General features: G+C 39.0%; 1 protein-coding gene across 2 annotated transcripts in view; it reads left to right on the top strand.

The window, feature by feature from the left end:
- Positions 1-26,435, top strand: part of LOC126281452 (putative Ras-related protein Rab-33) — a 122,573-nt gene extending 96,138 nt beyond the window's left edge. For both annotated transcript variants that reach the window (XM_049980433.1, XM_049980432.1), the window contains exon 4: positions 23,014-26,435. In XM_049980433.1, coding sequence (XP_049836390.1) covers positions 23,014-23,238 — 225 coding nt within the window. In that variant the 3' untranslated portion in view covers positions 23,239-26,435. The remainder of the gene's footprint in view (positions 1-23,013) is intronic.
- The last annotated feature ends 279 nt before the right edge of the window (positions 26,436-26,714 follow it).

Genomic DNA, 26,714 nt, shown 5'->3' with positions numbered 1-26,714 from the left:
CCTGTCCAGGTGGAGGCTCACCACACTTTGAATTCATCGCGTGGTGTGGTATCTACTAGATCACTCGACAGATTGACTGACGAGTAGATTCAGTCTTTCCTCACTGAGTAGGGCGTGACAACTGTCCATAGGGTCATGAAAAAGGTCGACAATGACCTTGCACCGACCCGGACACTTTTTATTGACCTTTGATAGTGCTTAGCTGCTGTCGCGCATCAAAGCAGGCTATGAGGTTATTTCTGTTCGCCCCTATGTCCCGACACCTACACGCTGCTACCAGTGTCAGCGTTTTAACCACACCCGCCAGTCTTGTTCTAATGCGGCTAAATGTGTCACTTGTGGCAGGGACACCCATGAGGGTGACTGTCCACCTCTGTCTCCTCATTGCGTGAACTGTCAGGGTGACCATGCAGCGTCCTCTCGCGACTGTCCCATCTACAAGGATGAATGCTGTATACAGGAAATTCGGGTCAAAGAGAAAGCGTCCACCTCAGCTGCTTGCAAGCTTCTTGCTAGTAGGAAGCCCACGCTGCTCCCAGCAGGGAAACACAGTACCGTCCTTGCCTCTCCTCGGCCCACCAGGGAGGTATCGACGCAGACATGCGATCTGACCTTTAGCGCTACGGTCGTCCGTTCGCCCAGTGCTAAGATCGCCCGGTCAACGTCTCCTCCCGTCACCCCTAAGACATAAGCACCTTCATCAGCTTCGGCCAAGACTGACCCAGACGTCAGATGCACGGGCCTTCAAGAAGGAACCGTCCCGTGGTGACTTCTTACGTACCCCGAACTCCCAGCCATTGACCAGTACTTCGACTAAACGACATTCCAAGAAGGCTCATAGGAAGAAAAGTTCTCCTTCTCCGCTACGGCGAGCGTTTCTTCTCCTGCGCCACTCAGCGGTTGCCGCCCCAGGCCGTCATCCGTTTCACCTGGCCACACCGCTGGTCGCCGAACATCTGGCCGTTCACCAGCGGAGGAAGCTCCCCCTCCCGACCATCTAAACATGGTGGCCGACGAACCTCTTGAAAAAATGGATGATGACTCTCCGCCTATTGATAGCGGCAGCAGTGTTCGCTCGAAGCCAGGCCTTCAGCGGCCTTCGAGGTGACCCCTTCTTGCTTCTCCTTTTTCTTTTTCTTCTCACGATGGCAATTCTTCATTGGAATATTCGCGGCATTCACTCCAACCAAGAGGACTTAAAGTTGCTGCTACGCTTGCACTGTCCGCTCGTAGTAGCTCTCCAGGAAACGAAGCTACGCCCATGCGATCATATTGACTTACCTTTGTGTGATTTGACCTACCCCCAGTGGCAGGTATTCTGGCTCATGGAGGGGTTATGTTGCTGGTCCAGGATGATATCTACTATGATCCCATCACATTTCACACCGATCTGCAGGCAGTTGCCATCCGAATTACTCTCCACACTTTCACATTTGCCATTTGTACTGTTTACACTCCATCGTCTTCTGCTGTTACTAGGGTAGACATGATGCAAATTATTGCCCAGCTACCTACACCATTTTTCTTGGAGACTTCAATGCCCACCATCCCCTTAGGGGCTCTCCAGCATCCTGCCCCGAGAGGCTCCCTGTTAGCAGACCTTTTCAACCCCCTCACTCTTGTCTGTCTCAATACTGGCGCCCCTACTTTTCTTTTGGACACAACTCACACCTATTCCCATTTAGACCTCTCCATATGTACTACCCAACTTGGACATCGGTTTGAGTGGTACGCTCTTCCTGATATGTATTCGAGTGACCACTTCCCTTGTGTTAATTCATCTCCTGCATCATACCCCATCTCCATGCTTCTGTTGTCTGAAGTAGCCTGCACTGGCTATCTTGCACTAAGGTTCACTTACCAGTTTCTGGCTTGACAGTCACGAATGACGTCCTTGTGGCCTTGAGGATGTCTCCAATGCCTTCAGCCGATTTTTCGCAGAGGTTTCGAGCTCCTCTCATTACCAACCTGCCTTCCTTCCCTGAAAATGGGTAGAGGAGGCAAGGCCACCTAACTTCCGCTCCTTGAATCATGAAAGTTATAATGCCTCATTCACCATGTGGGAACTCGAAAGTGCACTTCTCTCCTGTCCGACGCCTTTCGCCAGTAGAATGGGGTGCCACAGGGCTCAGTTTTGAGTGTCACTCTCTTCGCCGTAGCGATCAATCCAATAATGGATTGCCTCCCAGCTGATGTACCGGGCTCCATTTTTGTGGACAATTTTACCATCTACTGCAGCATGTCGTGTAAATGTTTCCTGGAGTGCTGTCTTCAATGTTGTCTTGACCGTCTTTACTTCTGGAGTGTCGCCAATGGCTTCCGTTTTTGTGCCGAGAAGACAGTCTGTATTAACTTCTGGGGCTACAAAGAGTTTCTCCCACCGTCCTTACATCTCGGTCCCTTTGCTCTCCCATTCGTGGAGACAACAAAATTTTTAGGTCTTACATTTGACAGGAAACTTAGCTGGTCTCCACATGTCGTATTTGGTTGCCCGTTGTACCCGTTCTCTAAATGTCCTGCGTGATGTCAGCGGTACATCGTGGGGAGCGGATTGAACCATCCTACTTCACTTATATCGGTCGATCGTCCACTCAAAGCTGGATTATGGGAGCTTTGTATACTCCTCTGCATGGCTGTCCATCTTACACCACCTCAACTGTATACAACATCAGGGATTACTTCTTGCGATCGGAGCGTTCTATACTAGTCCCGTCGAGAGTCGTCATGCTGAAGCCGGTGAATTGCCACTAACCTACCAGCGCGATATACTGCTTTGTTGGTATGCCTATCAGCTGTTATCAATGCCCGACCGCCCGTCTTATCATTCCCTTTTTGAAGGCTCTCTCGACCGTCAATACGGGTTGTATGTGTCTGTCTTGCTACCCCCTGGAGTTCGCTTTCATCGCCTCCTTCAGCAACTTGATTTTCCACTCCCTGCAACCTTTAGGGAGGGCGAGAGCCAAACGCCACCTTGGCTCCAGGCTCAGGTTCGTGTTCACCTTGACCTCAGCTTGCTCCCAAAGGAGGTTACCCCAGCTTCGGTATAACACTCGCGGTTTGTCGAACTTCATTCGAAGTTCATTAATACGATCTTCATTTATACAGATGGCTCTAAGACCACTGATGGTGTCGGGTGTCCTTTTATTGTCGGGTGTTCTTTTGTTGTCGGGGCACACAGTTTCAAATACCAGCTGCATGGCCATTGTTCGGTCTTCCCAGCTGAGCTATTTACCCTCTATCAGGCTGTTCTTTACATCCGCCACCACCAACATTCTGCTTATGTCATCTGCTCTGATTCCCTGAGTGCCATCTAGAGTGTTAGTGATCCGTATCCGGTTCCCGCTTTCGTGCACCGGATCCAAACGCTCTCTTCAGCAGCTGGCGGACGACGGTTCTCCGGTTACCTTTATGTGGGTTCCTGGCCATGTCGGTATCACTGGGAATGAAGCTGCAGATGCTGCGGCCAAGGCTGCGGTCCTCCAGCCTCGGACAGCTTCTTGTTGTGTGCCTTCATCTGATTTTAGTTGTCAGCGCATTTTATCGTTGTGGCATGGTGATTGGTGTGCACTTACTGAAAACAAGCTTTGGGCCTTGAAACCTCTCCCCACGGCTTGGATGACCTCTTCCTGTCCAAATTTTAATACACTGTGCATTGATCTTGGCCTGCCATGTACTCTGGATGAAATTTTAGCGGATGACCCAGGAGCAGCAGCTCGCGGTCTTCATTTTATCCACTTGACAAACCTATCTAAAGACATTTGATTATGCTGTTTTCTTTTAATCCCTTGCCTGTTAATGTGCCTTTTATAGTGTTGTCCTTTTTAGTTGCTGCCTCGCAGTGCTTTCATAATTTAGTATGGGCACTAATAACCACTGTAGTTGTGTGCCCCCAAAAAAATTATTGTTTCTTCCCACTAACATACTTCACATACAACCAGAATCTCTTTGTATTTTTTGCCAGGTTTCGAAATGACGTTTCATTGTGGAAGCTATCTCGCATTGAAGTCCGCGCTAAATTTTGGCTTCTGTAAAAGATTGCCAGTCTTGGGGATTTTGCGCCTGTTTAAATTTGGTATGTTTAATTCGTTGTTTCTGCAACAGTGTTCTAACCCATTTTGTGTACCAAGGAGGATCAGCTCTGTCATTTATTATGTTATTTGGCATAAATCTGTCAATTGCTGCCGATACTATTTAAGTCACATCTGTTCTACACTTATTCCAAATTAATAATATGAGTGGAGATTGTCTCTCAGGAAGGCATCAATCAAATTTTTATCTGCTTTTTTGAATAGGTATATTTTTCGATTATTTTTTGGGGATTTGGGGATTACAATAATCAATCACGCTACAACAACCCTGTGTTCACTAATCCCTGAATCGGTTTTGATGCTCATTATTAACTCAGGATTATTTGTTTGCTAAGAGGTCAGGTGTGTTTTCACAACCATTTACTATTTGCGTGGGCTAATGAACTAACTGCTCGAAATAATTTTCAGAGAATGCATGTAGCACAATTTCAGATGATATTTTATGCGTACCTTCGGAATTAAACATGTATTTCCACCAACATATCGATGGTAAATTAAAGTCACCACCAACTATCATCGTATGAGTCGGGTAAGTGTTTGAAATCAAACTCAAGTTTTCTTTAAACATTTCAGCAACTGTATCATCTGAATTTGGAGGTCAGTAAAAGGATCCAATTATTATTTTATTCCAGTTACCAATAATGACCTCCGCCTCTGCTAACTCACAGGAAGTATCTACTTGAATTTCGTGACAAGTTAAACTACTTCTGACAGCAACAACCACACCACCGCCAACTGTGTTTAGCCTATCCTTTCGGGACACCGTTAGGTTCTTTGCAAAAATTTCAGCTGAGCTTATGTCCGACTTTAGCCAGCTTTCAGTGCCTATAACGATTTGAGCACCAGTGCTTTCTATTAACGCTTGGAGCTGTGGTACTTTCCCAACACAGCTATGACAATTTGCAACTGTTATACCAATGGTTTCTTTATCTACGTTCTTCCTGTGTTCAGCCTGCTCCCTTTGTGACTGAAGCCCTTCTTGTCTCAGAAAACACTTCCTGACACTTAAATTTATTTTTGACAGTAAGGTAACATGAACTACTTTTTGAGAACAGCTGCTCTTGCTATTGCCCATCTACATTTTGTATCCTGTCTCATTCTCCTGATAACAGTTATTTTGCTGCCCAAGTAGTAACACTCAGTCTGCTACTTGTAGGGCCAATTGTATAAACATCACACGCTGGATATAAAATCTGACATTAGATCAGCAAGTGAACCATGTTCATGACTCAGCTCTGTTGTATAATGCTAAACTTGGTCCATAGAAGCAGGTTCCATTTTGATCTTAGGTAGCAGATAACAAGCTCGGCAACATGGCTGAAATCAGCCAGTGACATGATTATTGGGCTTTGACTGCAGATATTTGTTGTACATTAGATAAGCAGTATTTATTATCAAAGGTGTCATGCTGTAACCATGGGAGCAAGTAAACAGAAAAACAAGTGATCGTCAAATTTTTCTCAGTACAAGGAACATTTGCTGCTGGAAATTGTGTTGGGCCTATATAATAAAAAAAGGTCACTGTGGCCAACAAGATAAAGACAAGGAGAGAAGTTACTGTTGTTTATAATTCTGTCGTAAGGCCAATACCTTACGGATAGATCTTCAGGCTTTTGCTGTATCTGCATTAAACAGACCAGCAACCACTATTTGAAAAGTTCCTGTAGTGTAAGATCTTAAGGTTAATAGCAACATGCACACTGCCATTGGCGGTTGGTGTCTTTTCATTGGTTTCATTAGATAATCTCTTGAGTTTTGGTTCCAATTGCTCCACTTTACTTTTCTCCAAACAAAACCCCGGCTTAAATGACTTGTTATTTAACTTCAAGGGTGGGTTCACAATTTCACAAAACAGTGGGAGCTTGTTGGATCTTGTCATTGTTGTCCTCTGTGGACACATGTGAATGCTCAGACATTTGTACGGTGAATGAAAGGAAACAATACAATTCACATTGCGTAGGGTTATTGCACACAGAATTTTGCCTATCAGTGGTCCAGAATGCTCAGAAAATGGATAGTATGGTATGGTTTCAGTGGTATGGAATGGCATGGTAATTTTTATGACCAACAATGTAGAGAAAGTAGTAATCAATGGAAAAAAATTCAAGAACTGACTTGGTTTCAAACATTTGATCCTCTGCACTGCAGTCCAAAATGTGCAACCACTGCAAGCACTGAGCCACCAAAATAAAAGAAACAATTTATGTGGTTAGTGTATTTCAAAGTACTTGCTTATGTTCTCTTTATCAATGCATGTGGAATTGTCATACAAGAGAACGTTAGTTAAAAATTTAATATGGATTGCATAGTTACCGCTACTCGAGCCGAAAGAGAACATATATAAGTGATGTTGGATTGTTAGTGGCTGCTGTCAACATTCCCATACTTAACTGTTCACTGCAAATGTTTTGAATTTTCCTTTCTTTCCTTACTGCTGTGTATCTATAAAATGTCTGTGAACTGATCACATAAATTACAAGTCGTCTCCCAAGAGCTGTTATGAGACTGATCTTTAAGTACAAACGATATCTGATAATTTCTTTAACCTAACCGACCAGATTGCAGAAAAAAAAGAAAAAGTATTTTGAGCATCAGCTGTGAGGAAATGGCGTAGTCACATATTCACTTTCCAATTTGTGTTAATAACAAGTTTTTTGTTATTTCAGTTGGTATCTGCTAAAAAATAAAGTAATGTCTCATACTGCCTCTACACTATAAATTGACAATTAGTGACGAACCTGACTTTTCACCAGTTAAATATAATCTGACTTCATGGCAATACGATCTAGGATTAACGTTTATGCAATGCAGATTTACAGGTTAAGTGTGATCTTAGATCATTTTCTGTCTTAACGTAAGGTTAAATGCTTTATACAGTTAGCCCATACTGTGTCATTTGCTAATCTAATTTCCTCAACATCAAGAGTTTGACTACCCTTGTTTAACTTTTGTTCATGGACATCTTATAACCTCCATTCAAGACAATATCCATTGCATTCAGCTAATCTTCTAAAGCCTTTGCTGTCTCTGTCACAATGACATTACCGTCAGCAAATCTTAAAGTTTGTATTTCCTTTCTCCAAACTAGAAATCTTTTTCCACATATCTCCTTAGCTTTCCTTAGTGTTTGCTCAGTGTACAGATTGAATAAAATTGTGAAGAAGGTGCAACACTGTCTCATTCATTGTTTTATCTTCCTTCATCTTTTGTTTCTTATAAAGGACTTAGTTTAATTTGAATCCCTCATACAGCTCTATTTGGTTTTGTAGTAAGTTGCTGATATTTTATTTAATCATGGTGGGCTCTTCATATCCCTCCAGGCCATAAGTGAATCAAGCACATAGCACTACAATAAATATGAATTTGTGCAAAGAGATTTCTGATGATGCTGAATGTTTGCTGCTGCCTTCTTGGGTAGTTGCTGATCCTTTTTTGTTATGACTGTTAAGCAGAATTGTCTGTCTACCTCTTCTAACTTTTCATATGACAGCAGTGATAGCAGTGATCAGTGACGCTGCAGTAGCCTTATGGTCTCCGATTCTTATCTCTACCTTCACAGAACCCAAAAATGTCGGCCTCTTCATTGACATTGACAATGATGATGACAACAACAACAACAACAGCAGCAGCAGCAGCAGCAGCAAGTGTATTTCTTAAGGCAAACTGTGCACCAGTTGGATGTATGGCTGTTGAGATTAAACGTTTGTTAGCAGACAACCCTCAGGCTACATCCCCTACCCATGATGTAACGATGTGTAGTCAATACAGGGTCATTCAAAAAATTTTTTTGTATGTATGGGTGGTTTTTTATATTAGAGGGTCTCAGGAAAGTACAGAAAGCGTTTGTTTCAAAGGGTGCAGAGGAAACACAGGTTGAGAATAGACCTGGCAACAAACAGTACTATGGCCGTAAATAGTCGTAGCTGTGTTGGGAAAGAACCAGAGCTCCATTGGTTAATAGAAAGCACTGAAGCTCAGATTGTCATGGATACTGACAGCTGGTTAAAGCTGGAGATAAGTTCAGCTGAAATTTTTACAAATGACTTAATGGTGTTCAGAAAGGATGGATTAAATACTGTTGGTGGTGACATGCTAGTCACTGTTAGAAGTAGTTTATCTTGTAGCGAAACTGAAGTAGATGGTTCCTGTGTGTTACTATGGGTAGAGGTTATACTTGACAATCGGAATAAATAAATAAATGGTTCCTTTTACTGACTCCCCAACATATACGATTCAGTTACCAAACAGTTTGAAGAAAACTTGAGTCTCATTTCAAATAGGTATCTCACCCATACAGATACAGTTGGCAATGACTTCATTTTGCCTTTGGTATGTTGTCAACAGTACGTGTTTAAAGCCAGTAGTAAGTATACATCATCATCCAAAATTGTATTAAATGTTTTCTCTGAAAATTATTTTGAACAGTTAGTTCAGGAGCCTACTCAAAGTGTAAATGGTTACAAAAACAAACTGGACCTCTTAACAAAAAATAAGCCTAAGCAAATATGAAGCTTGTGACTGGTACAAGTATCAACAACCCCAAGCTGGTTGTAGCAAGACTGAGCCATGACATCCAGATCCATCAAAAACAAATGCAAAATATATATTATCAAAAAAAAAAAAGAAAAATAAGGCAGAGAAAAATTTGCTTGGCGCCTTCCTCAGAAGTAGTCTTCACTCCTTGCAAATGAACTATGTAAGTGTAGATGAGACGTGGCTTAAATTCAAAGAAATAGTATCAGCGGCAATTGTGAGATTCATACCATATAAATTAATAAAAGATGATACTGATTTGTGGTACACAAAACAGATTTGCACACTGTTGAAGAAGCAATGAAAAAAAAAAAAGACTTGCCAAATTTTAAAGAATGCAGAACTCCAAGATGGATGATGTTTCACTGAATTTTGAAACTTGGGGCAGACTTCAATGCAGGATGCTTTGATAGCTTTCACAACAAAGCTCTGTCTTGAAATGTGGTAGAAAATCGAAGGAGATTCTGGTCATATGTAAAGTATTCCGGCAGCAAGACAAAATCTATAACTTCAGTATGTGATACTAGTGCTAATAATATCATATCTCAAAAGCGGAGCTTCTAGACACAGTTTTCCAAAATCCCATCTCCAAAGAAGATGAAGTAAACATTCCAGAATTCAAATCAAAAACAGCTACCAATATGAATAACTTAGAAGTAGATACCTCGGCAAAGAGGAGCAGCTTCCATCACATTGTAAAGCCAAGTCTTTTGGTACAAATTGTATGCAAGTTAGGTTCCTTTCAGAGTATGCTTATAAAATAGTTCCATACTTAACAATCATATACAACAGCTTGCTAAATGAAAGACCCATATGGAAAGACTGGAAATCTGCCCAGGTTACACCAATAATCAAGAAAGGAAAAAGGATTAATGTGCTGAATTACAGGCCCATATCACTGATGTCAATTTGCAGTAGGATTTTGGGACACATAAGTGTTTGAACATCATGCATTACTCGAAGAAAATGGTCTATTGACGTATAGTCGGACAGATTCGTAAACTATCATTCTTATGATACACAATTAGCTCTTTATTCACACGAAGTAATAAGTACTACTGACAGAGTATCTCAAATTAATTCCTTTTTTCTAGGTTTCCAGAAGCTTTAGACTCCATTCCTCATGTAAGAATTCTAATCAGATTGCGTGCTTGTGGAATTTTCTCAGTTGTGTGACTGGATTTGTGGTTTCCTGTCAGAAAGATTGTGGTATGTAGCAATAGAGAGAGAGAGTTATTGAATAAAACTGAAGTGATATCAGATATCCCCCAAAGAAGTGGTAGAGGCCCCGATCCTAATCTATATAAACAATTATCCTAATATATATAAACAATTTAGGAAACCATTTGAGCAGCCATCTTAGATTGTTTGCAGGTGCGGCTGCCATTCACCATCTAGTACAGTCATCAAAAGATCAAAACCAATTGCAAAATGACTGGGACACAATATCTGTTTGGTGTGAAAAAGTGACAGTTCACTCTAATAAGGAAAAGTGTGAGGCCATCCACACGAGTACCAAAAAGGAACCCATTAAACACTATCTTGTATGAGGCACAATTGCAGCCATAAATAGACACCTAGAATAATAGCCGCTTAGCTGCTCTTGTAAATACTTTATTTAATGACCAGTTTCATAGCTTAGAAGTCACATCATCAGGTTATATGAATTAAATTAGAAGAAGTATTTGCTGCAGTTGTGGTCTATTATAGTTACAATCAGTAGGGAGAAATATAGCAAATTACTTACATGATAAATCATGATATTAAACTTGCAGCATGGACGGGACCAAACTTTCCTTGTCTCTGAATAAATGATGCAATTAGTGATTCTAATCTGATGGTTAATTGGTTATGTGTGGCCTGCTATCATCCTTTCCGGATTCATGGTAAGTATTTTTAATTTCTGATGGGATGATCCAAACCATTATTGGTTTTATGTCACATTAGTTTGGGCGGATATTTCTTGACAATTCTTAATGTTGAGGAATCATGGACCCATGCTTTCTGCTTACCTGAGGAATCGCTAATTTTGTCATTTATTCATACACAAGGAATGTTCAGTTCCATCCATGTTGCAAGTTTAATGTCATGATTTAACACATATGTTATTTCCTGTGTTTCTCAATATTAATTGGAACTATAGTAGAGCACAATTTTAGCAAATACATTTTTTAATTCAACTGATCCAACCTGGTGATGTGGCTTCTAAGCTATGAAACTGGTGGGTCATTAAATAAATTATTCATATGAGCAGCCAAGTGCTTATAATTCAAGAAATCAGTTAAAGTTCAGTTAGATGATAAATCACACAAATCTAAATGCTGTCAATTCAACTAAATACAACTAAAATAGCAATGATCATATAGATAACATTAAGGGAAGGCAAACCAAAAACTCTGTTTTATTGGCAAAATTCTTGCAAGATGCAATAGATCTACAAAAGAGACTACCTATGTTATGCTTGTCTGTCCACTCCTAGAATATTGCTGTGCAATAGGGGATCTTTATCAGATAGAATTAATGGATGACATTGAAAAAGTCCAAAGAAGGGCAGCTTGTTTTGTATTATTGCAAAATATGGGAGAGAGTGTCATGGATATGGTAACCAAGTTATTTTATAAATGCCAACCTACATAGAGATAAATTATCATCAAAATAAAATAAGAGAAAGCATAGCTTGTACAGAGAAATTTAAGTGTTCATTTTTCCCACATGCTGTCGGAGAGTGGAGCGTTAGAGAAATAGTCTGAAGGTGGTTTGATGCGCCATCTGCCAGGCACTTAAGTGTGAATTGCAGAGAAGTCAAGTAATGTACATGTAGATTCTGTACCAATAAACAATTAGAGACTATCATGGAGAGAAATAAATTTAAAAGGTATGCAATGATATGAACAACTTAAATTGGAAGGAACACATACAAAATGTTGTGGGAAAGGCTAACCAAAGACTGCATTTTACTAGCAGGACACTTAGAAAATGTAACAGACCTACTAAGGAGACTGCCTATACTATGCTCGTCCATCCTCTTTTAGAATGCTGCTGTGCAGTGTGGAATCCTTACCAGATAGGACTGACGGAGTACATCGAAAAGTTCAAAGAAAGGCCGCACTTTTTGTATTATCGCGAAATATGGGAGAGATTGTCACAGAAATGATACAGGGTTTGGGCTGGACATCATTAAAAGAAAGGCATTTTTCATTGCAACGGAATCTTCTCACGAAATTCCAATCACCAACTTTCTCCTCGGAATGCCAAAATATTTTGTTGACACCAACATACATAGGGAGGAACGATCACCAAGATAAAATAAGGAAACTCAGAGCTCGTACGGAAAGATACAGGTGTTCATTCTTTCCGCACACTATACGAGATTGGAATAATAGAGAATTGTGAAGGTGGTTTGATGAACCCTCTGCCAGGCACTTAAATGTGATTTGCAAAGTATCCATGTAGATGTAGGTGTAGATATCTTCTTCTGAGAAACTGCTACATTCTGCCTGGACTACATTTTTGCAGTCCAAAAATCTGTGCAACATTCCGTAGTGGCAGAAAAGCACAACAGTCTTGAAATTCTGTAAGGGCGTTGTTGGTCGCAGAGATGTAATGAATATGGACACAACAAAATCGCAAGAGAAGTGGAGAGTTGGAGAAGTCACATAGGTAAAGAATATAAAGAAAAAAAAAATCAGCAGAAAACTACAAAATTGCTGCTTTTGTGTTAACATTCAGTTCATCACTACTTCCTGAATTCATCAGTGTTGGATTTGTTCATCTAAAGATAAGACACTTTATACTAAATCCAATGTGACACCATAAATGGCACCTCAGTTAGCATGCAAGGAGAAAACAACTTATAGAAAGTATAGGAAAGAAGCCCATAAAGTAAGAATATGTTGTTCATCCCCAGAAATGTGGTTAAGTTTGCCAAATGCATGTCTTACATGGATTTGGAACTGTACTGTGTACACAAAACAAAAATATCAATAAATAATAGTAAAAATTGTGAGCAGCATGTACCAAAACCAAAAAGGACCATTAGGTTCTGCAGCCTCTTGCATTCGCCCATCAGCTTTAAGAAAAGCAGCCACAAAAGTTTGTATCCTCATGCAAACACAGTTATTAGACAGCTCCAGAAACAATAGTACATGCAAAAGCATTTTCAACAACAACCAGAACAATAAAATAAAACTCCTTCCTATCTAGAGCTGTGAGAATTAGGTAACACTCAATCTGAGTTACACTGCAAAATCACTCTTCTTTCTCAATCAAAATCCATCCAACAAAATCAGAAAATCTCTGTGAACAAGTCACAGCCAAAGAAAGGAGCAATGAAACCGTTACTAGTATTATCAGATTGTGTATGTGCTGATACTTTACGATTACTTCACAATGTGAAGAAAATTGGTCTGGTGGTGTATGATGATAAAATAAAATACAGAATGATTAAAAAATAAAGGACACATTTCATGCAGACAAACTTTGAAAGATAGATACACCCAACATGAGCAACATGCATTGCCCAAGAAACGTTGAAACATTAGCCCATTTCACTCCACTTAGGAATCAACAGGTCCCTGTTTATTAAATTGACATCTTCAACAATTAGATTTCTCAGATATTGAAGAGTTGCTGCCAAAGGTAGAAAAAAAGGCTCTGTCATTGAAGGTCTGAGGTCGGGTGACCTGGGAGTGCAAAATCAATGAACAATATCTTGTCCACTTCTTCCAATCTAACATTGTGGGATGGTGTTTTTAGGATGATGTTGCACATCAAAGTGAAAGTGAGGCTTGGCGCCGTCATGCGTAAAAATGAAATCATTGGAATGTCTGTGAAGTTGAGGTAACAAACAATTGTGCAGCCTGTCCAGGTATGTCTTTCCTGTCACAGTTTCCTACACAAAAAAGAAAAGTCCATAAACTTGTGAATGGAAATGGTAAAAAACACATTCAGTTGTGGTGAGTCTCTTTGTTGTTCAATGTCAGTGCCAGGATTCCGTGACCCCCAATTTTTTGCATTATGGCAGTTTATTTTATCTGACAGATGAAATGTTGATTTGTTCAAAAAGATTAGTCATTCAGAAAAAAATGTCCTCTGCTGTATCATGGTGAACTGAAATGCAAAATTCGTTCCTTCTGTTATGGGCGACAGGATGTGATTGCAGCAGTAACTGCAACTTGTAAGGCATCATTTCAGAACAGGCCACACCATTGTTTGAGGAAGTTAAAGTTCCTGGCCTAACCATCTTGTAGACTTCTGAGGGCTCCATGTAAATGCATCTTGAATCTGCTTGACATCTTCATCAGATGTGCATGGCCAACCAGTGCTCTTCCCAATGTATATGTAACCAACTCCCATTAAATTGTTATATGCCATTCTTAAATCTGCTTGTGCGGAGGTGGCTTCTTGCTGAATCAGTGGTGGAATGCATGTTGCAGTTGAACAATGGATTGACTTTGCGTAAATTCTGACACTTAAAATGATTTCTCTTTTATTATAGTCGCCATGTTACAACATCAACAGTGTAGCTGTGTCAAACTTTGAACTTTCGTCTATCCAGAGACATGTACAATGTGTTTCTGTCTTTACATAGTTTGTCTGTAATAAACAACCGAAATCTTTTTTTCCTTTTTGACTCACCCTGTATCTTGTTGTATCATGCTGTAAAACTCTCTTTCCTTCCATTGTTGTTGAAGGACATACATTTGAATGTGCTCAAGAATTAAAGTACCTGGGATCCATGCTGCATAATAAAAGTGAAGTGATGAAAGAAGTGCAATAACAAATAATAATAGTTTTTTGTTAGCCTGAACAGTTTATTCCGCTCACATCTAATATCACAGAAGAACAAGATTCAGCTGCACATGACACATGTACAGTCGGTACTTTTATATGGTTGTGAAACCTGGGTGACATGAGCACCAACTTAAGAAGCCACTTGTGCCTTCAAGAGAAAGGTACTTTGAAGTAGACCTGTCTATAATACCATTGAAGGTAAATGGGAATTAAAAACAGAAGACGACCTGTACCAGCAATTTGGAAAGTCACACATGGCTCAAATATTAGGGCAGAAGGGGGCTACAGTGATTTGGCCACATATTTTGAGTTGGTGACTCACTCCCATACCGAGTCCTCCCTTACCAGCCTACTGAGAAATGTCCCAAGGGATATCCAAGGATGCAATGGAAGGATTGAGTACTAACAATCCTTAAACAAGTGGATCCCACAGCAGTGGAAGGCAATGCTAGAGACTGGCAACAATGGGTTGCCATCTGTGGTGTATATCTCCTCTATAGTGACTGACTGACTTCTCTTTTTTAATTTGCTTTTTTGTGATGTGTTCCTTTATAGTTCTTTTACAGTCTGCAGTTTTTTAATTTCCATCTGTATCATTGTTTTTGATGATGATAATGATAAGGATCTAAGATAACAGGTGTGTTGCTGCATCTTCTATCACATAATCCACTTGATGTTGCTGCTCTAGGAGACATCATTGATCAACTCTCCTTGCCTTTTCTCCTCCTATTTTGATAATTTAATGTGCATCATGAGAAATGAGGCTCCGTCCATTACTGCTGAGTACAGGGAAATCGGCACACTTAAGTACAGCAAAGAAAAAAGCCTCGGCCGTTGCTTTATCACTTTGTTCACCTTCCATAAGCAGTGCAGAGCAGTGGTGAGTTTCAGATGACATACATTTGAATGACCAGTTACCTATTTTTATTAGTATGTCTGAAAGGAGGCCACCATTGATGGCGTCAAAGCAGAGCCAACTGAGTACTGCAAGGTCATTTGTACTAAATGAAAGTGTTCTGGACTTAGTGGATCATGCCTCTAAATTTATCCATCATGCTGTAGAAGCATTCATCCCAGTCATCAGGAAGAATCATCCTTCCCTAACCCGAGCTTGCGCTCCGTCTCTAATGACATCTTTGTCGACGGGACGTTAAACACAAACCACCACCACCACCACCACCACCAGGAAGAATCCCCTGATTGAGTGATGGATGACGTACAGAGAGAGAAAGATGGTTCTGTGGAGATTCAAACACAAGTCTGCTTAAAATATGATAGCCTTAGTGGTGGCAAGAACAATAGCCAGACATAATTAAGGACACCAAAAACAAATGATGACAATGAAAGTCTTGGCTTCTATTAACTATTTCACTCGATCATCAGAGGCATTACAGGTAGTGTTATCACAACCACAAAACATGAAATTCCTTGGTTAATGACTAGTCATGCCTCAAACTAACATTAAATGCAAGCCTCTATCCTTGTCAATAAATTGCATAAAATCGTTAAAAGCATCAGCAGTCCTAATTATACAAGACAATGTGCTATCTGTCTTGATTGCTTTTTTATTGTATGAACTTTATAACTTTTCATGTTTCATTTATGAAGTCAGTTAAGAAGTCAATTGCAAGATGTACGTATCTTACAGCACAAAATGTTACATGCATATATCTAAAATTGAGACACTATATTAAGAGGACATTGATACACAGTATCACATCAAATGTTGCTGTGTACAAAAATTCCATTAACTAGTGCTACAGTTTAGTGATCTGGCTGCTTTAAGGAAAACAAGCTGTGATCATTAGATGGCATTAGTGCAAATGTGAAGTCAAATGTAGCATTAAAGGTTTCATTGTTTTGCATACAGTCATTTACTATAATAAATAAAATCTATAAATGTAATAATAATGTGCTATGGAGTCGAGTGACTGTAGAATGAAAAACATTACACAAATTTATGAAATAACCAAAAGTTCTTTTAAAAAGGCACATGTAAAAGCTAAATTTGTGTAAAACAGGAATGATCTAACATAAAATTGATTTTATTTTACATGTTTATTTTATATAGAAAGTGCTTTAAAATACACTGGTGTCCAAAATTAAAGCGACAAACTGCTATTTTCCCGTTCTGTGTGTAATTCACGATATAATCATACAAACTGTCAACAGATGTCTTTGCTATTGTGTTCTGCATGGAAAATGTCATTCCAATCAACGGTCAAACGCACCAGCAATGACATCAGGGCACCTATCAAGTGGGGTAGCCTTATGGCACAGAGAAGACGCCTACAGACTCACTGCTGTGGAGGGCCATAGGAAGAATGGAAGCAGGAGAGTCGCAAACTAATGTGGCCCAATGGCTTAATGTGAATCATTCTGTTGTTTCTCAGCTAAGGCAAAAGTTTATAGAGATGGAAACTTTATTCCGGAGACCAGGACTGGGCCGACCACGTGTGACATCAGAAAGAGTGGACTGTTGTTTGGCTGTAAGGACACAATGGTACCGCCTCACTACTGCACTGCAACTGGCATGCGACTTTGCAGCATCCCATGGACGTATTGTATTGAGGCAAACATTGCATAGAAGGCTTGTTGGATACCTGCTGTATGTTTACCTTTAGAGTGCCTTCACGGAAGGGCATGTCTAGAGTGAAGCCGTCAACATGCCACTTGGACGGCTAAACGGTGGGCGATGTTCTTTTCACAGATGAATCCCAGTTTGGTGTGGAGAGTAATTCTCGATGGATTCACATCTGGAGGGCACGTGGAACATGATTTTGGGGCCCAAACATTGTGAAAAGAGACTGATATTGAGGAGAATGCCTAATGATGTGGGCAGAGATTATGTTGACCACTCAAATACCTCTTGATGAAATTTTATGGCTAAATCAGCAAGATTTAACTGATGTCAGGTACCATGAGGAGATCTTGGGATATCATGCGCAGTTGTTGTGGGGTTCTGTGGGCCCAGCCTTCATATTTATGGACGGTATGCTCGACATCATAGAGCAAAGGTGGTTGATGTTCTTTTGGAAATGGGAGATACTGCATGCATGATGTGGCCTGAATCCCATAGAACATGTCTGGGATGCACTAGGGAGATGGGTTGCTTCACATCAGCATCCACCAGCCACTCTCCAAGACTTGTGAGCAGCTCTACAGGAATAATGGGCATTATTGCCTCAACATGCAATTGATGACATCATTCATGTCATGCCCCATTGTTGTCGGGCCTGTATTGGTGTCAGAGGTGGTCTCACCCCATACTGTGCACATTAACCAGTTGTCAGAATGTGTGTGAAAATCTTTTAAGTTCCGGAAAAATAAGGAATATTTTTGCCTAACATTATGCATGTTGTAGTTGATTCTGTTCTGTACTCTTAACATTGTTTCTACTGTACTATCACTTGTTTATACTGTTTTGTGACAAAATAAACACAGCCTTGCAAAATTTCCATTTGTTGCTTTAGTTTTGAACATCAGTGTATTAAAATGGAATATTGGACATTGGTATCATAGTAGTATATTTTTATGCGTGTAAATTGGTAGTACTGACACTTTCACTGAAGGCAAGTAAGGGCCATCAATTGTGTCTCATAATTTTACAGCAATCTCAAGAGAATTTTCATTTTGAGATAAGTGAGTATAGCTACAGGAGGCTGAGCTATTGTACACTGGAAAGATCTGATTTGATATACTAGAAGTTATAAAATTCAATAAACAATAAAGAAATTAAGAAGTACTACCGAACAAAGTCAAAAATCAACAAGTATTGTTCACTTCTACACGCTAGCATGCAATCAACTTGACTAAACTAAACCAAGAAGAAAGTGTTCCCAGAGAATCATAGACTGAAATGTGTGATCAGCTACTTATCATGTATCATGTGAGGAGGAATAGACTGAAGTACCTATACTTGCCTAAATTGGGACACCACACGTGATAAGTACAGTTGATAATAAAACATATTTAATATTGTCTCATTATATGGTATTTGCTAATTCAGCTATTAAATTATAAATTAAATTTATTTGATAGATTTCTTTCTTTCTTTTCTCTCCAGAATGCATAGTAAGAGCACAAGTCCACACTATTGTATAATGCATTACTTCATATAGGGCACTGCAAAAGCACAATCTGCAGATGGTTCACTCTGTGGGTGAATTGGTTACATCAACTGGTTTCACTTACGTAAGAGTAGATTCCATAAAACTGAAGCTACTTTCACAATATGTTATGTGTATTATTACTCAATGCCACTGACTGTGTCACTAGTATACAGTGAGTTGAACATAAACCAAAAATAAAATGAAATGAAATCACTTTCAGTTCTTAGTAAAAACTTGTAACATAGTCCTGCAGTTAATATGGTTTTAAGTACTATATGCTATCTGAAATGTCCATATCCCAAAATTTGACAAGCCTATTGTTGGGGCCGCATGGTGACCCCAACAGTCACAGAGATAACGGCTGTGCATAGGTGAGGATGAGGCATGCTTTCTTTGTTTGACCCTGTGTTGAGAGTGGTGGTGGTGCCTGGAAGTAAGCAGTGGACCACTAATAAGATATCCCTGATGAATTAGACTTTTATTCGTGCTAGGTGCAGAGGTGTGGTTGCTGCTGAGGTAGAGGGGACCTTGACCCCAAGATGACATAGTGGACTGCAGAGCTCAGCGAACTGCCAACAACAGGCAGCAGCATGCCTAGACAGTGCCACTGCTCATGTCAGCAGGATAGCAGTAGCTGGCAGAAACCATTTGCCATGGCCAATGAATGGCAGCCTAGTCCAGGTTGCTGGCCCACCTCAGGCTGCAGAATGCGGCACATGGAAGGACAGTACTCAAACTGTAGCCCCCAGCATGACTGACATCAAAGGCATGTGTCTGCAATAGGTGATGATCAGTGATAAGATGGTCCACAAGGTCCACAGTGCAGCGACAGGGTAGCATAGTCTGGTCCGGTTCAGTCCAGATTCGAACACAACTCACAAGGGAGGTGGATGTACACAGGAGGTAGTCACCAAGGGAGAGGAAGACACCAGGTAGTCTGCATACTATCTTCTGCTGTTTAGGTGGTTCTACTTTCATGATAATAGACCCTTGTGACTGTATTATTTCAAGTGGTCCCCTTTGGCTGGCACAGCATCTCCCAGAGTTCGACTACGCGCTGCCAGAGATCAGTCTTTATCCTCATTGCCTTTAACATTGCAAGTATCATCAACTTTTTGAATCCCTTGAGCTTCAGGTACATATTCCTGAAAGGATTCAGTCTTGTCAGCGTGATCATTAGCCTCACAACAATTTTTTCTCTTTCTTTTCTTCCTCCCTCCCTCCCTCCTCTCGAGAAGGCATCACCATTAAAGGTGCCGACTAATCTGCATTCTTCTGAAATAAATGTGTCTGTTCTACTTCATTATCCACAACATTTGCAAAATAACTAACATTGTCAGTAGCTTCCTGCTCATCCTCTGCAGTATCTGTAACAAAATTACCATCTACAGCAGCACTTGGAAATTGCAATTCTTAGTCAACACTGTATCAACCCTCTGGGTTTTCTTGATTTCAAGACCCGTTTGTTGTGTATTCTTAATGCCAGAAGCCTAGTTTGGTTTGTAACCTCACTCAGCTCTCATGCAAAACCATTATGCTGCTGGCAAAAACTAAGATATTAGTTGTTCCATCTTTCCTTTTGACTGCTTTTAAACCTTCATCCATTATGAGGATGAATTGGTGGTGAAAAAAACTTACTTTCCATTTTGAACCTGAGCACATTGTAAAACCAGTTCATTCAGGTGGTGATTTATGAGGGTCTTTCGTATGCATCAGGCTTTTCTGTATGTGTCTTTTCTGTATGTGTCTGATGGTACATGGTCATAGGCTTTCTTAATGTTCAGAAAAGCAATTATAAGCATTTTATTTTTCTTCCAGTTCATCCCATAAGCATTCTTGTTGTAAAGATGGGGCCAGTAGTTGATCTTTGAAGTTGAAGCCCATATTGTTGTTCCTCAAGTGTGGATTAAACAGCTTGTAATAATTTATCCTGAAGAATGGACTCAGATTTTTAGACACTGGGATAAAACTTAAAACTGTAGTTGATGCATTTCTTCCTGCCAACATTTTAAATAATGGAATAATGACTCCTTTCTTCTAGCCATTGAGTATTGCATTTTCTTTCAAATTCTGTTCATAACTCACTACAGTCACTGCTGCCTGATCTACCCAGGTGCTTCAATCATTTCTACACTGAATTCATCTGGATCGAGCAGACCTGTTCTTTCTCATTTTGGATACAATGTGCCCTCTACTTCAAGTTACTCACCTATACACGACCAGAATTGTATAGGTCGTTGACCATAGGAGTCTCTCTCCATTACAGTTTAGCAAAGCATCAAAATACCTTTAAAACTTCTACAGTATTTCAGTTTTTCATTTGTTACCTTACCACTAGGAAGTTCTTCTGATTCATTTCGAGTTCTTCTGGTCTGGTGCTTCATAATGACACACAGACCGTGGCTCAAGGGTCAGTTGAGATCTGCCATTGATCTGATGATGCCCGACCATCACCATTGGTTCGTGTAATTTTTAAATATTTTTTGCTCTTCTTTCACTCTATCACATAAAGGAGAGATTTGGCCATAACTTAATTCTTTTATGCCCAGTCTAGATAGCATTGGGGCAGGGGGATGCCAGTTTGGCATAATAAGTTGTCTCGTGCTAAATTACTTTCAAATTTGTGGCCCTTATGTAGTCACAGTGAGGGATTCGCAGCTTGTGATGCTAGAAATTCTGTACACCCCTACTGTATAACAATCTTTAATTCTCATTTTGTGTTATCCTGCTAGCAAGATTTTACTGGTATTTCTGCCTTGTCGCTACAGCCAACTGTTGAAGTCAATTTTTCTAGCTTAACAACTGACAGAGTCTCTTACCTATGTGGGCCTTTTCAACATTCTCATTCTACAAGGCTGTCTCTTTTGGGTTTTCATATGCAGCTCAGATAGCTATGTTCTACATGTACGTACCTACCACAACCAATTCTACATCACCTATCACAACCAATACCAGAGTGTTCCAATTTACATTTACTGATTGTAGATCTTCTCTTGGTAATATCCTGTGAACACCTTGCTTGTATTTTACCTATACAGGTGGTTCAGTATGTTGGTGAGATTTTGTTTTTGAGATTCATTTATTGGTATCTGTGAGGCTTGTTCCATACAATATATACTACTGACAGTTTAAAGTCTGTAGATCTTTACTGGCAATGACATTAATGTAATTCACCTTCTTCCATACTCTCTGATTTGTCATTATGTAATCTATTACTGTACCAATTTTCTCATCCTAACTATTTCTCATTATCATACAGGAATCCAATACCTTGATGAAGGCGTTGCCCAGTGACAGGTTGTTTTCCATTTACAGGTTCAGTAGATAGTCTCCCTCTGCATTTCTACTTCCTAGCCCATGAGAGCCCAATATGTATTCATATAATGTTCATTATGAGCCACACTGTGCAGTAAAATCATCTGTTTATTAGATTTTCACAGTCCATATGGAATTCCAGGTTATGAGGAGGTTGGCATTTTCTTCTTTTGAATGTCCTATTTGTGATGTGTTGGCTTGGAATATGCCGCAATTTTATATCTCAACTTATTGGACAGTTTTGATTACCCTTTCACTAAGAAAATGAACATAATTGCAAGCATCTATGTCTTTCAGTAGTAGATGTCCCAATTCCATGCTTAGACTCTGTGTCATTTCCAGACCAGTGGAGTCTGATCTAAGATTTCTTCCATTTTCTTCCACTTTTTTCACTTATCTCTAGGATCAGAGGTTTTCTCCTGTCCGTGACACTGACCATCTCTTCAATTTTGTTTTGTCAACTTTAGAATAATCACTGTACCCATTGTGATAATTTACCTGTATTTGGTTCTGGTAGCTGGTTTAACAATCAGGTGTAAATCAAACTCAAAAGAACTTGACATTGCTGCTGTGTTTCACATCTCAAGCTCATTTTTGTTTTGAAAGCATGCTTTAATCCACCACTCACCAGCTGCTAGTATCATAGGTCCATCAGAACCCCTTTAGATGTCACTTTTCAGGGTTCCTATAGGGTGTGCACAGCTACCATAGTGGTCCAGGGACTTGTTCTCAGTGTACTCCCCCCACCCTCTCTCTCTGTCCCTGACATCATGTCGTTGCACTTTCTCCTTTACCAGTTTTGCTGCAGTCTAGGCAGTGAGCAACTGGGGTCTGTGTTCAGCACATCTGAAGATGACAGGGAAGCTATCTCATTGAAATATAATCATGAAATATGACAACATTAACTTGGCTGCCAACTCTGAAGAGCCTCGAATATATATTAAATGTGTTAACTGCACAAATCTGTTGCACAAAAGATAGCATAAGTCTTTCTTGATACGGAAACAGAATTTTTATGAAAAAGGAATACTCCTAGTAGTTGCATGTTACGAAGATAACATTTGACATGGTCCATCTTGCTGTATTTTTGTCAGTAAAACTGAGAAAAATTGATGTGAATAACTTTTACAACCCAAGTTTTAGAGTTTTTAATATTTGCTTTATATTTGCAGCTCTTCGAAACTTCTGCCAGAGATGAAAGTGAATGTGATAATGTTGAAGCCATATTTCTAACTTTGGCACATAAACTAAAAAATCATAAGCCAATGATGCCACCAAATAATGCACAAAACAATGTGTCTCCTGAAGCATTGCACCGAGCAGATGTTATCTCCATCACACGAGAATCGACACACACATATTCATCTGCAAGTAGTGATAGCTCTTGTTGGTGTTAATTGTGCTCTGAAATGGATAGTTGTGGGAGATGTTATGCCTAAGAAATTTGACAAATCCTTGGAGAGATTGTATTTGTATTGAAAGTTCTCTGTGCCAAGGTCTCTTCATTGACTATCAATAATATACTGAGTTTCCTTTTTGCAAGTAGTGTGTAATGTTCTGAAATTCGTGATCCATTGTTAAATGAGATTTTCATTGTAGGCTATAATTAAACAGAATATGGAACAGTAAACAGAGAACCAATTGTGTTCATTCATACATATTCAATTTGTATAATACATTTGTAATTACCATTAATATCATTTTGTGATTATTAATTCTTTGCATCAGAAATATATTTTATGTAATAGTTATCCTCAATTATGGGTTTTATAGTTTATATATTAATATATTGTAATGAACTGTCTTGTATATTGATAAAGTGTGAGTAATGTACTGGGTGAATTTTTGTAATAATACTGCCATTTCTTAAGGATTCTAAGTGATCTAATGTATAGATTTTGATGTAGATCTACATTCGGTCTCTGATGGTAAGGCTGTATTAAGAAATACTCTGTTGAGGATGACTACAGAAAGTGTGATTTATTACTTAAGTATTTAATTCTCAACTGTGATATTCGAAGACTGTCACACATTGTGAACTAAATGTATGAAAAAGTAAATGTAAAATGAAAAGCAATGATTGACAATGTGTAAACAGTTTTAATAAGTGAAAATGGCAAAGTTTACTGATGCTCATTGTTGCTTTTTTGGTGAAAATATTTACATACGCAAAACAGTGTGTTAAAAGCGACATTCAGTTTAGAATAATGCCCATAATTTTATATTATCTGCTTGATGGGTGAAAAAAATCCTGCATTCAAAATATCAGCCAATTTCTTCAAACATCAATAGTGATAAATTCAGAAAATTCATTCTTCATTGTAAATGAATATATGCACAGTTTACAAAGCACTGTATAGTACAGTATAAGTGTGGGTTTGTAATTTGTGACAATTGTTCAATTGAAGAATTATTTGTGAAACATATGAATTCATTCTTTTGGTTGAAAAGAGGGCTGTCATTTCACATTTCTGCAGTAAATTATTAGTCTGAAACATAAGGTTATTGTGTGAAATGAAATGAAACATCAAAAATGAGAAACAAATCATGTAACATTATGTTGTTCGATATTAAATGAAATTAACACTTGCATTATCTATATCTAAGTGCAGTATATATTCTGCAAGTCATTGCACAGTGCAGGAATAGATTTTTTTAAATTTATTTATTCTTTTTTTTTTTTTTAAGGCAAAGACTGTTAGTGGCGAAATTATTCATATTAAAGAGAAGGCCCTGTATTATGTTTCAGCACAATATACACAGTGAATTGTCCATGTCAGCGCACTTGGTGAAGTGGCTAGGGGGACTGCGTCTGATAAGAGACTGTCAGAGAATATTGGTGGAACATTTTTACTATTATTTTATACTTAAAGTACAAAAATAATACATTGTTTCAAATAGGCTGTAGTGTTATGAAGCTTTAAGTGGCTTTTTTGAGCTTAATTATTTCTTTGATTTTGATAAGAAAGCTCAATGACCATTATACTTTGTTAAGTCAAATTATTGCATCTGCCATATATTATTAAACATGACAGCTGTGTTCAGTACTCACTGTAATTATGGTGACAGTGACATTGAAATATGCTGGTAGATTGTTGCAGTAACTGCTTATAGGGGACCCTTGACAAAAGGTATAATCTACATTTGTTCTTTGTGAATCAATGTACTAGGGTGTTTGGATGTTCATGATTCACAAGGAAATCTTTATAAAGAGGTGAGTGAAAATTTTCATTCACATGGAGAACTGGACCAGGAAAAGTGTTCATGGACCATTATCCTAATGTTTTCTCCTCCCATTCTTCTGACATCGTTACAAGTTGTTGTTTACCTCTGTTTCTTATCTGATATAACCTAACCCTCTCTTCAGTGAAACAGGAAAGGCAACACATCAAAGAAAGAAATTCTTTCCCATGTAGTTAAATATTGTCGTGCCAAGTGGAATCTTTTCTCCGCTGCAGATTTGCTAACTGGGTTGTAGAGTGTCACATACTACTGGGTTCATTAAACAGTTACTTTTAAAATCTGTCAAACTCCAGATTCAAGTTCACTCTGTGCAGCTCTACTGCAGAGTGCCAGCTGGTATCCCATACCTTTATAATTGACACTCACCTCTTGTGTCTGAGACATAGACTGCCATGCAGTTTTCATAAATGATTTCCCAGTGATGGTGATGCTTACCCATACCATATCCTTTACCTACAATAATGTGTAAACAGTTCAACTGTTCCATTTGACAAATATTCCCACATACAAACTGAGAGTCATTCCTCTTCAAAAATAAGTGATATGACAATTTTTTTTGTCCTCAACAATGAAGTTTTCACAGGGAGACTGTTCCACAGTTTATATGCTCACCATGTCAGCACATTACTCAAATTCTTCATATGTTGTTTACTATCAATGCATGTCCAGTGCGTAGTTTAAATAGTATGTCTCAACGACATAATTAGGAAAGTGATAGCTTCATGGACCACAACTGACATCCTGTCCATATTATAGTACCTGGGTCCTCTTAGTGGTTTCTGGTGTGAATGTAGGTTGATATTTTGTTTATAGGATTACTACTACTGATATGCTTTTGTAGCTGCCAGCTTACCCAATTGTATAAAATAGTGAGTTTCAGAGGTAAAGTCCGTCCTGTAGGAAAGTGGCAGCCAATATGTAGCAGCATTGTTTTTCATGTGCTAGTCATCGTACATGGGACGAGAATGGTGGGGTAACATTTACGTTGTTTTACCACTAGATGTTTCTGTTGCTTCCTTTTTTATTCTTATATGTAATCATAAATCAAAATTTCTACTGGTGTCATTTACGTACTGTAGCTGACTGTGTTACCGACTATTATTATCTAGCTTACTGTGATTTATGACAAGAACAATTATCCATTCATTTAATGTTATCTGTTTGCATGGATTTTGTTTACAGAAGTACTTTAAAGGCAGTTATGTTGATTTTTGCACATAATCATTGAAAAGCTGTGTATACATGGGACTGTGTAGTAGAAATACTCTGCTCATTTCTCATAATATGTATGCTTTATCAGTTTGTATCTTAATAAAGAGACAGCAAATTAAAAAAGAAAGCATATCTACAATATTCGTGTTATATTTGTGACAACCATTTCAAACGTAATTTATTATCATACAACTGCAACATTATTATTGGCAGTAATAATGTCATATTTATTTATTTATTATATTTTTGAGTAAATAGAGACTGAAGCAATTCCTGTTTCTAAAAGAGGGAACAGCTATGACTTGAAGGATTTGTCCCAATTGGCAAATTCACACTGAACACACTTTCTATGACGAGTATTTATGTTCTCAATGTTCATTGAAAGGATGTCTTTATGGAAAAAGAAGTGCTCCATATC

Source organism: Schistocerca gregaria, chromosome 7 (genome assembly GCF_023897955.1).
Source record: "Schistocerca gregaria isolate iqSchGreg1 chromosome 7, iqSchGreg1.2, whole genome shotgun sequence".
Classification (NCBI taxonomy): domain Eukaryota; kingdom Metazoa; phylum Arthropoda; class Insecta; order Orthoptera; family Acrididae; genus Schistocerca; species Schistocerca gregaria.
This window is presented reverse-complemented; position numbering and strand designations above follow the sequence as displayed.